General features: G+C 37.8%; 1 protein-coding gene across 1 annotated transcript; it reads left to right on the forward strand.

The window, feature by feature from the left end:
- The first annotated feature begins 1,681 nt into the window (after nt 1–1,681).
- LOC104232466 (F-box/FBD/LRR-repeat protein At1g13570-like) lies at nt 1,682–2,470 on the forward strand. Its single transcript, XM_009785679.1, has one exon. The coding sequence runs from the start codon at nt 1,682–1,684 to the stop codon at nt 2,468–2,470; it is 789 nt and encodes a 262-aa protein (XP_009783981.1).
- The last annotated feature ends 10,163 nt before the right edge of the window (nt 2,471–12,633 follow it).

Genomic DNA, 12,633 nt, shown 5'->3' on the forward strand with positions numbered 1-12,633 from the left:
CGGCCCAGAATACAGCATTATTGGCAAGTTGCTGATTATATCTTCTCGGCTTCTGCCTCTTTTTATACCTGTCGGAGACATATCTTCCTAAAAATGAAAAAGCCAAGTAGCCAATTAATGCAATCAATTCACTTTTTTGGGCTTTTGAGAAAATAATTATAATACAAAGAATCAAATACAATATATAATTTCCAACACAAAGGATGACTATAGGTCTTCTACATGCATTCGGATGCTAGATTTAAAGCTAGCTCATATGCGATCAAATCTTTTCTATAACGGTATCCCTATATAACAGTTATTCACTATAAAAGTCAATTTTTTTGTGAAACAGCACTTCGCTATAACAACCAAAAAATTCGAAACAAATTGGCTGTCACAGTGAGGTTTGACTATATATATAGACAGACATAAATCAACAGAAAAGGGTGGAAAAGAAGAAAGAGGCAATTGACAATTCTTAGAATTTTAATCATGAGTTTAATCAGCAAATATTAATTGTAGTTTTATACAACAATATGCAAAAGAAGAGAGAATTTTCTTACCCCAAATAAATGGCAAGGAAAATCTGCAAAATATTGTGAGATTGAAGAGGTGACGGAAATTTTAGGTTTTAAAGACCACATGAGACAAGGCGGTTTTATTTTGAAAAAAAAAAGGTACTCCGTGTATTTTTGGTATTAAGATTAAAATAATAAAATTTTGAATTAGGTAAAAGTGTTTATAATTGTGCTTTTTAACATATTAGGTGGACTGCTATTTGGGTTAATTTGTCCACCTTAAATAAACAATTTGCCAATTTTTTCCCAATTTGAGTGGGGGAAGAACATTGATCCAAGCCCAAAAATTATTTGTCGTATAAATTACATATAAAATTGACGGCCTTCAACTTCATAATTTCTCTGCCGCTTCTTACTTCTTTATCAAGTTCCTCATTCACTAACGGGAATCTAATTGTAAGTTTTTTCAATAGTTTGTAATCAGTTTTTATGGTTTATTCCAGGTTTTTTTCTTCTTCTTTTTTTTTTTTTTTTATATTCTGCTATGCACTCAAGACTTCTTTTTATATATTTGTCTAACATATATAATCAAACCTCTCTATAATGACTATCCGATGTAACAGCACTTAAGTTTTCTTTGAAACTAATTTCTCATGTTATGTTATAATATATAATTTTCATGAATTTTCTACATTCTGTTTCTGTGTTGGTGCCTTTTGATTTTGATGAGAATATAAAATGTAGTGGTTACTTCAGAATAGAGACCTTTGATTTCTTGACTTTTCTGCATTCTGTTTCTATGTTAGTATCTTTTGATTTTGATGAGAATATAAAATTTAGTTTCTCCGACTCCCCCCCCCCCCCAAAAAAAAAAATGTCATTTGGCGTTTCATTATATTTGATTATTTTAGAATGAATAGATATCTTCCTACTCTGCTTCTGAATACTTGATTTTTTTTATTACTCGTACTTTTATACTATTTTGGTAATGGCGATGATGAATTGAGCTAAATGAGAGGAATGAAGATTCATATCGCCAGGCCAAACTTACTTGGGACTGAGGCATAATTATTGTTATTGTTGTATATTGATTTGTTTTTCCTTTTTGAGACTAAAAGAGCATGAGAACGAATTTAGTGATTATGTTGCCAAGGAATGTAATAGATTGCATTCTACGAAAAATGCCTATACGTGATGCTATAAGAACGAGCGTTCTCTCAAAGAAGTGGAGATTAAACTACTTAACCATTCCGCAATTAGTGTTTGATGACCAATTCTGCAAAGAACTTGTTGACTCCGCCAACAAGAAGAAAACTCAGAAATTTTTCAACTATCAATTGAACGAAACTGTCACCAATTCTCTTATGCTTCATCCTGGCCGAATAGAGAGATTTAAAGTATGCATTCCTAAGTTCAGTACAGTAGGGTATCCTAATGTGAACAAATGGATGCTGTATTTATCTACAAAGAATATCAAGAAATTAACCTTAGAATACAAGAAGAATTTTGTACGTCATAAGTTACCTCCTTATTTCTTTTCTTGTCTGGACTTGACGTACTTGAAGCTCCGTAATTTTGATTTTTCGCCTCCACCAGAGTTCAAGGGCTTCTTATACCTTGAAAAATTAGTTTTTTTCGGGGTTCACCTTGCAAACAACTGTTTTGAAAGTTTTCTCTCCAGCTGCCCTCTTCTTCAAAAACTACATGTGAGTGCGTGTTCCGGTGTTCGTCATTTTAATATCATTGGCTCTAAACTCAAGGTATTGAGCATCAAGGCCGATGATAAGTTCGAATCAATCTCCTTAGAAAACGCTCCTAACTTGACTAAAGTTACTGTTGCACTGGAAAGAGCTGTAATCGGACTGGAAGACAATCCTATCGCTAATTTGGGTAAGTTTGGGGATTGCTTGGCTAAAGTCAAACTACTTCGTCTAAATGGAAAGTTTCTGCAGGCTAGTACTGTTGCGTAAGCCAAATGTATATAGTGTGAATAAGTCATAATTATTATACCAAAAATTATGACAGCCACCAAATAATAAATAAGACAATAAAGCAACAATAAAGGGAACACCAGAATTTACGAGATTCGGCTAATTTTGCCTACTCCTCGGACACAACCAATATTTTATTCTACTCCAAAAATACAAGTGAAATAATACTAAAAAGAGAAAATACAAATGTCTTAAACAGATGAGAAGGCAAATGAGAAGTGTGTTTAAATCCTAAACATTAGACCTTCTTTTATAGGGGGAAAATCTCCCCCCCCCCCCAAACTCAAGAGCCCACCGATGTGGGACAAAAATTTGCCAAACTTCAACAAATCTCCACCTTGGCAAAATTCCACATCTTCAATTTTCTCTCAATAACAAATTTCAAATTTTTGATTGTGTCTAAATCTTCAATCTTCAGTGTTCAACAATGTTGATCAAATCCAAACAATGTTGAAACTTGATCGCAGTCACCACCTTTGTCAGCATATCAGCATGATTCTCCGTAGTATGAATTTTCTTCACCGTGACTCCTCCTTCTTCTATGATTTCTCATACGAAATGATACCGAACATCAATATGCTTCGTCCTTGCATGATAAACTTGGTTCTTCGCTAATTGAATAGCACTTTGACTATCACAAAAAATTGTGATACCTTTTTGTTCAACACCAAGCTCCTTTAGCAATCCTTGAAGCCAAATTGCCTCCTTCACAGCCTCTGTAATAGCCATGTACTCTGCCTCTGTTGTAGACAAAGCAACTGTTGACTGCAAAGTAGACTTCCAACTAACTGGTGCCTTTGCAAAAGTAAACACATAACCAGTAGTTGATCTTCGTTTGTCCAGATCACCCGCAAAATCTGAGTCACAATATCCAACTACAGACTGATTGTCTTCCTGCTCAAAAACTAACCCGACATCTACAGTATTATGAATATACCGTAGAATCCACTTCACAGCTTGTCAATGCTCCTTCCCTGGATTGTGCATATATCTGCTAATAACTCCAACAGCTTGTGAAATGTCAGGCCTTGTGCAAACCATTGCATACATCAAGCTACCAACAACATTTGCGTATGGTACCTTTGACATATACTCTCGTTCAGCTTCATCCATTGGCGACATAGTAGTACTTAGCTTAAAATGGGAAGCAAGTGGAGTACTAACTGGCTTAGTCTTGTCATCTATGCCAAAACGTTGAAGTACTCTCTTCAAATATTCCTTTTGAGATAAACAGAGTTTCTTTGAACGTCTATCTCTAATTATCTCCATGCCAAGAATTTTCTTTGCCTCACCCAAATCCTTCATCTCGAACTCCTTCTTCAGTTGAATCTTCAACTTATCAATTTCTTCCGAATTCTTGGAAGCTATCAACATATCATCAACATATAGGAGAAGATATACAAAGGAACCATCTTTAAGCTTGTGCAAATACACACAATGATCGTATTTGCTTCTCTTGTACCCTTGCCGCAACATAAACTCGTCAAATCGCTTGTACCATTGTCTAGAAGATTGTTTCAATCCGTACAACGATTTTTCAAGTTTGCACACCATATTTTCTTTTCCAGCAACTTTGAATCCTTCTGGCTGAGTCATGTAGATTTCCTCCTCCAAGTTTCCATGTAAAAACGCAGTTTTTACATCCAATTGTGCTACCAAAGCCAACATAATTCTAATGGAGGAATGTTTTACGACTGGAGAAAACACTTCATTGTAATCAATTCTCTCCTTTTGAGCATATCCTTTGGCCACCAATTTTGCTTTGTAGCGAACATCTACTTGATTAGGAAATCCTTCTTTCTTTGTAAATACCCATTTGCAACCAATTGCTTTCTTTCCCTTCGGGAGATTGGTCAATCTCTATGTATGATTCTGATGAAGGGACTGTATTTCATCATTCATGGCAATCCTCCACTTATCTTCTTCTGAATTTTGGACAGCGTCTTTATAAGTGGTAGGAACATCATCAGCTACAATTGAGGTTGCACAAGCAACCGTCTCTATGAGACGAACAAGTTTCGTTATTGTTCTTTTTGGCCTGCTGGTTGCTATTGATTCAAGTTGTTGTTGAGGTTCCTGAGTTGGAATCTCCTCTACTGGCTCTCCTTCCAGAGGGTAATCTTCATTTGTTTCCTCCTCTGCTTCTTGTGTAGGAAAAATAAATTTTCCCTCAAACTCCACCTGCTTAGAAGCACCTTCATTTTGTTTGGTATCTTCTGTTACCTTATTTACCATAGCAAATTCATCAAAGGTAACATCTCTGCTGAATATTACTTTCTTTGTCATAGGACACCATAAGCGATATCCTTTGACTCCAGAAGTAATTCCCATAAAAATAGCCTTCTTTGCCCTTGGATCCAATTTTGACTCCGTCACATGATAATATGCAGTTGAGCCAAACACGTGCAAAGAGTTATAATCTACAGCAGGTTTTCCGTACCATTTTTCAAATGGTGTTTTGCCATCAATAGCAGCAGATGGTAGACGATTAATGAGGTGGCATGCATATGTAATTGCCTCAGCCCAAAATTCTTTGCCCAAGCCAGCATTGGACAACATACACCGTACCTTCTCCAGCAAGGTCCGGTTCATACGTTCTGCCACTCCATTCTGTTGTGGTGTATGTCTAACAGTGAAGTGTCGGACGATGCCATCATTTTCACAGACCTTATTGAAATGATCATTTTTGTATTCACCTCCATTGTCTGTGCGAATACACTTGATCCTCCTGCCTGTTTGATTCTCCACCATCGTCTTCCATTTGAGAAAAATTCCCAGCACTTCATCTTTGTTTTTCATTGTATACACCCACACTCTTCGGGAAAAATCATCAACAAAGGTTACAAAATAGTGCTTCCCACCCAATGAAGGTGTTTTGGAAGGACCCCAAACATCAGAGTGTACATAATCCAAAATGCCTTTAGTATTATGGATCGTTGTACCAAATTTAACCCTTGTCTGTTTCCCTTTGACACAATGCTCACAAAACTCCAAGTTGCAAGCCTTTACTCCTTTTAACAATCCTTGATCTGATAGAGTTTTCAAGGATTTTCCTCCAGCATGTCCCAAGCGCATGTGTCATAGCTTGGTTGCTTCTGCCTCTTTGTCGTCACTGGATGTCACTGTCGCTGTCCCAATAACTGTACTGCCACGATAGCGGTACATATTATTATTCTTCCGATTAGCCTTCATTACCACTAGTGCACCGGAGCATACTCTCATCACTCCATTTTCTGCAATGATTTTGAACCCTTTTGATTCTAGGGCTCCTACAGAGATGAGATTCTTCTTCAAATCCGGTACAAATCGAACATCTGTTAATGTTCTGATCATTCCATCATGGTTCCTTAATCGTATTGAACCAATGCCATATGAGGTAAGAGGGCTGTTATCCGCTGTGTGGATGACTCCATATTCTCCTTCTTGAAATTCCACAAACCAGTCCCTGTTGGGACACATATGATAGCTACAAGCCGAGTCCATCAACCATATGTCTGATGATGTTGATGACTCTGTTGTAACTAATGAGAAGTCTGAATCATCACAATCAGCTACATTTGAATCCATAATAGCCTTTCCATTGTTATGTTTGGCCTTATTCTTCAACTTCGGACAGTCTTTCTTCCAGTGCCCTTTTTCTCGACAAAAGGCACATTCATCTTTACTGGGTCTGGATCTTGACTTGGATCTTCCCTTCTTTGTCCTCGTTGAAGGTGTTAGGCATTCCCGAGTTCCGTGGTTCTAGAACGGTCGCTCAACTATCATATTCGGCTTGATTATCTGATATAATACATGTTGAACATATGTGTGAATTTTAACTTTTAACCGCTTTTATCATCATTATTATTTTTATCGAGAATTGCAACATCGTGAAAATATATCTCGAACTACGTCACATCAATGTACCCATGGTTATCGACATATTTCGACTCTGTTGAGATTTGGATTTGGGTCACATAAATGTGCACCCGAGTTTAAGAAAATAAATTGTTAAAGGTGCGCCTAAAGCGACTAGCGTATCATTATTTTGGGTAAGGCCGTGAAATTTGCTAAACAACCGATCCCGAAGTCTATACAATTATTAACCATTTATTGAGGGCCCCGCAACTTGTGCGTTTTATTGGGTGAAGCTCATCTCATTTATTTTAAAAGGATAATCCTAAAGTGCCTACATTTTTTCTATTAAATTTGTCTCTAAAAAATGAAAGAGAAAAGGTCCTAATTTATTTACATGCTTACGAGTTGTTAAATAAAAAAAAACTTGGCAATCTAATTTTAATAGTAGACCATTTACATCCTGAAATTAACCAATAGTATCTAGCTAAACAATATTCCTACAAGTTTCGAAACGGTCTATTCGTTTAATGAGCTAACTGTTGAATGTTTAAGAATAGTCTAAATCAGCTAACATGTTTTTTGAGACATGATAATCATCCAACAATAACGAACTAACTGGACAGAGTTACTACACCATTTATTTATTTTTTAGGCAATACATAGACAGTTCGTCCACTAAGCTACTGTCAAATGTTCCATTATATATATTAAATAACTACATGATTCTAATTAGAGGAAGCTAAATAATGTATATATACAAATAAAATTCAGAATATAACTAAGATAAATTCAGAACTTCAACTCTTCATTTCATATTCATTCTTCATGTTTCAGTTTACAGTAACCAGCGTGTCAGTTGTGTACCAGATATTGGAAGCAAAAGAAAAGGAAGATCAGCAGGAATGCAGTAGCATACAACAACAGCAACACTCAGCAACAGATTTAAAAACCGAGCAGAAATCCAGCAACAACCAGTGAAGTAGTAGCAAATAACCGACCAAACTCAAGGAAACAAATCAAATGAAAATCCAGAAACACCAACAACAATCAAAGGGCAGAAACAAAGTGAATCTTTTTAGATTGAAAGACCAGTTAATGTTTAATCCTTAAATCTTGACCCCTCTGTATATCCAGTGTATGCAGATTGTATATCGGGTGTATACTACTCTCTCTTTCGAATCTCCTTCGAAATGTTTTCTCAATATTCAACCAATCCCCTATCCCCTTTCAATATTTTCGGAATCCTCTCTCAATATTTACGGAATTCTCCCCTTTCCAATATCCAGACCTCTTATTTATAGCCAAACTTCAAGCATTTAAAATTAAAATCCCACCATCTTCCACTCATCCCCCTTTAACTTCCACTACTTAATGTTTTGTCCCCCATTATATTAAACAAATATATTAGATCCCACTAACACATATCTTTTATTTATTTAATTCCATTATTCCCCACTATCGCATGTTTTGTCCCCCACTATATTAAACAATGTATTAATTCCCCACCATTATGTCTTGTCCCCCACTATGTATTAAAAAATGTATTAATTTAATATTATTAGTACCTAGTGGATTGGACGGAACACTCAGATTAAATAATTGTTCAAATTTTTCATTCCAAAAATATCCCTCTGAAATTTTTGAAATTACCATTCTACCCCTAAAAATACTGCAATTTACCATTCTACCCCCATCAGCTATAACCAATTCACCTAATCAATTCTAACCAAAATACAGCAGCTATAACCAATTCCTAATCAAATTCAATCAAATTTTGGCTAGAAACTCAATATTTTTGATTGAACAATATTTTTAACAACAAACATACTTTCAGATTCAATAACAGTAACAAATTGAACATAACAAACAAGTAGATTCAAATCACTAAACTCAAAAATCAATTAAATCTAACAACATTATAACCAACACACTTCTATATTAAACTAAACAAGAACAAATGAATAAAAACAAAAATGAAGAAATAATCAAAAAACGATAAACGGCGAACAAGAAAAGAATTAAACATATACTAATTTCAAATCCGAGAATATCAAACAAAATACGGACAGAAATGAAACTTAAACTAACTAACCGGAAATGAACAACAACGAACTTGAACGGAAACGGAAAACTCGAACCAAGACTGCCAACGACCTCGACGTGAGATGAAGCTGCTGGTGGTGGACGACCTCGGCGATGGTTAACATGAGCTGCTCAGCTGCTGGTGGGCGACGAGGGTCGTGACTGGCCGACGCACGAGTGAGCTAGGTTGCTCGACGAGCAAGAACGCAGCAGTGGGGCGCTGGGCAGTCCGTAGGGGTTGTGCGCAGATGGAGCTCGCTGGGGTTTCAGGTGGAACGAAGAAGAAGATGACCGGAGCAGCTGCTGCGTCAATGGCAATGTGAGGTGAGGTGAAGATCGAGTGGGTGGTCTTTTATGGGGAAGAAGCAGAAGCAGCAATGGCTATGCTGCTCGTCGGTTTCTGTCCAGCGGCGATGGGAATGGGGCTGAGGGAGATGGTGTTGGGTGGTCGTTTGACGTGAGGAGATGGAGCAGAAGTGAAGAAGAAGAAGATGAAGACGGGGCAGCCATGGTTGCCATGAATGGCTACTGTGTGTGTCTGCATTGCTTGGCGTAGATGGTGGTGGTTTGGGCAGCCATGGGACGTGAGGTGAGCAGAAGCAGCGGGGGAAGCCATGGGAGGGGGCTTGGGGTTGTTTGGAGATGAAGAAGATGAGGGGGGCGGATGGTTTTTTTACGGTTTTTTAGGGTAATGAAAAAATGAAAATGGGGGTTGGAATTAGTTTGGGTTATGGGGCGGACTGGGTCGGGTCGACCCGGTGAGGTTTTGGGTTGGGTAGAAGTGTTTTGGGCCTAAATTTAGAATTGACGATGAGGCCCAATTCCGATTTTCTTCTATTTTTTGTCCTCTTTTCTTTTACTTATTAATAAAACTAAAATGCTAAAATTAAATTATGAAAACGAAAATTATCTTAAAATACTAATTAACTCCTAATAATAATTATCACCCAAAATTAAACATCAATAAAAATAAAATCACACAATTTGGACATTAAATGCTTAAAATGCAAAAGATGCCTATTTTTGTAATTTTCATTCTTGTAAAACATACTTAATTACTCATAATTGCAAACCTAAATCCTAAATGCAAATGCGATGTATTTTTGTATTTTTTATTAATTTAGCAAATAAACATGCACAGACAAATGCAAACAATACAAGAAAAATAACACAAAACTCACAACAATTGCAAACAAACAAAAACTTGTTTTATTTTTGGAATTTTTGGGAGTAATTCTCATATAGGGCAAAAATCACGTGCTCACAGCTGCCCCTCTTTGTCCGAAAACACGAAGGATTTTCGTGCAAAGATAAAGTGAGCGATTTTTTGCCCATCCGAGTACTCCATGTGAAGCATTTTTTTGAAATATTTAACCGAACCTTTGCTTCAAAGGTTTCCTACATATCCCTAGCTAGAAGAGAATCAGGTTAATGTAGTTCGGGAAGTTTTGGTAGCTGAGACTACCATGGAACTGCAATTTTGCCGTTACTGTTGCTGCATGCTGTTGCTACTACTTTTCGATCTCCTTATTACACCGTGCCAAAAGAAAACAAGAAGCTAGACTTAAACCAGGAATTAAAAAAATCTTATCTATCTACGACTTATTCTTGTTGCCTTGCTTTCTTGTCGGGTTGTGTTTCCTCCGGTGTTTTTTCTTCCGAAAACTGCTGGGGATGACACTGGCCTTTTGCTTTTACAAGTGTCATCATTTTGTTCGGTCTGCTGGGGACACTGCTTCCTACGTTGGAGCTTGTTATGCTGGGGATTTTTTGTTGTAACCCTCCTCATTACTGACTTCTGAAAGACGACACAACCTCCATTCTTCAGGCGGGATCCTGACTTCTTCAACTTAAAAATATAACAACCTCCGTTCTACAGGCGGGCTCCTAACTTCAACAACAACGTAAAAATAATTCAGCCACCATTCTCCAGGCGGACTCCTGACTTCTTCAGCAACTTTGAAAAATAAATCATTTGGCAATGATTTATGAAAATATATATTTTGGCAATGTTTATACAAGTAGGATCACTCGGTTCAAAATAAATTAAATGTCCTTTTGAGGAAGGATTAAATTCAATATCCTATTCGAGGGCGGATGAACCCAAAATATCCTATTCGAGGGCGGATGAACCCAAAATATCCTATTCGAGGGCGGATGAACCCAAAATATCCTATTCGAGGGCGGATGAACCCAAAATATCCTATTCGAGGGCGGATGAACCCACAATATCCTATTCGAGGGCGGATGAACCCAAAATATCCTATTCGAGGGCGGATGAACCCAAAATATCCTATTCGAGGGCGGATGAACCCAAAATATCCTATTCGAGGGCGGATGAACCCAAAATATCCTATTCGAGGGCGGATGAACCCAAAATATCCTATTCGAGGGCGGATGAACCCAAAATATCCTATTCGAGGGCAGATGATCCCAAAATATCCTATTCGAGGGCGGATGAACACAAAATATCCTATTCGAGGGCGGATGAACCCAAAATATCCTATTCTAGGGCGGATGATCCCAAAATATCCTATTCGAGGGCGGATGAACCCAAAATATCCTATTCGAGGGCGGATGAACCCAAAATATCCTATTCGAGGGCGGATGAACCCAAAATATCCTATTCGAGGGCGGATGATCCCAAAATATCCTATTCGAGGGCGGATGAACCCAAAATATTGTATTCGAGGGCGGATGAACCCAAAATATCCTATTCGAGGGCGAATGAACCCAAAATATCCTATTCGAGGGCGAATGAACCCAAAATATCCTATTCGAGGGCGGATGATCCCAAAATATCCTATTCGAGGGCGGATGAACTCAAAATATCCTATTCGAGGGCGGATGAACCCAAAATATCCTATTCAAGGGCGGATGAAGCCAAAAATATCCTATTCGAGGGCAGATAGACCCATCTTCAAAACTTGAAATTGTCTTACCTCCGACTGTTTTTCTTAAAATCGTGTTGTCTTGCTATCTCTTAAAACTTGAATTGATTTCCTCGTTCCTCCGAGAAAATTTTTGACAATGGCAGAAAATTTTCTGCCCCAGTTTTGGTGCTTTTCCTTGTGGCATGTTTTTTCGCCATTAATAAGATTTCCTTTTCCTGCTTCAAATCAAAGAAAATTTGTTAGTTTTAAAACATGGTGAGTGGTCGTGCCACTCCTGCTGGGGATGGTTTTTCCCTTTCTCCCTTCCCCGCTCTGTGTTTCATTATGCTATCAAAACTTGCTGGGGATTATTTTGCTAGGGATGAATTTTCCTTTTCTTCCTTCCCCACTCTGTGTTGTCCGACCCTCTTGGAACTTGGTCGAAAATCTGTCGGGGATGCTCTTACATCTTGATGATCTGCTGGGGGCCTCTTGGAATTAGGTCCACAATTTTCTCAATTGTTGTTTTCCTGTTTTTCTGCAACTTCCCTTGGAAATTTGGTCCTCTTGGGATCTAGACCCATTCATCATTTGGTCTTGCGACTAACTTCTTTTCGCTTTATCGCCTTATCTTTAGCCTGTCCTATTCAAATTTTGCTTTGCATCATTTTGGCAACTGGTAGTAAGCTCTGAAAATCCTTTTCAAAAACTAACTGCTGGGGAGGTAAAGTCTTTAAACCAAGAAATGAAAAAGTGATGATCTCAAAAAATAGAAAAAGAAGAAGTCTTTCTGAACAATGTTGGTGAATAGGAAAGAAAAGAACTTATATGAATGATATAACTGATCCCAACGATCATGTCGCACATTTTGGATTAATCAACCCAGTCTATTTGTATCAATCAACCTTTCGGAGGGCCTCATGTTGCTGGGGATAAACAAGCACTCAACTCTTTGTCAAATGCGGATCCTTTCTGCCAATCTTGTCTTGTCGCCTTATAGTGCCCTTCGAGGGGTTTTCACTAATAAGACTCTCTCGTTTCTCTCCACTCCCGTCAGCTTATGGTGCCTGTGAAAGTTTTCACCGATAAAACTCTCTCATTTTATTTTATTTTTCAGTTGGGGATTGGAGTGCTGCCGATATGACTCTCTCTGCTGGGGATTCTTTCGGCTATCAATTCATTTCCAGCTTATGATCTTCTTCTTTGCTGGGGATCAAAGTGTTATTCCCGACTTCCATTTGCAATGACTTGGCACTTCTCAGATACTGATCGGGAGGTTTTTTTTGGACATCAATATGGGTTTTTGTATATGGTTAAAAGAAAAGGGGTAACAAGAGGTTCAAAATAATT

This window comes from Nicotiana sylvestris, chromosome 10, assembly GCF_000393655.2.
Source record: "Nicotiana sylvestris chromosome 10, ASM39365v2, whole genome shotgun sequence".
NCBI lineage: Eukaryota > Viridiplantae > Streptophyta > Magnoliopsida > Solanales > Solanaceae > Nicotiana > Nicotiana sylvestris.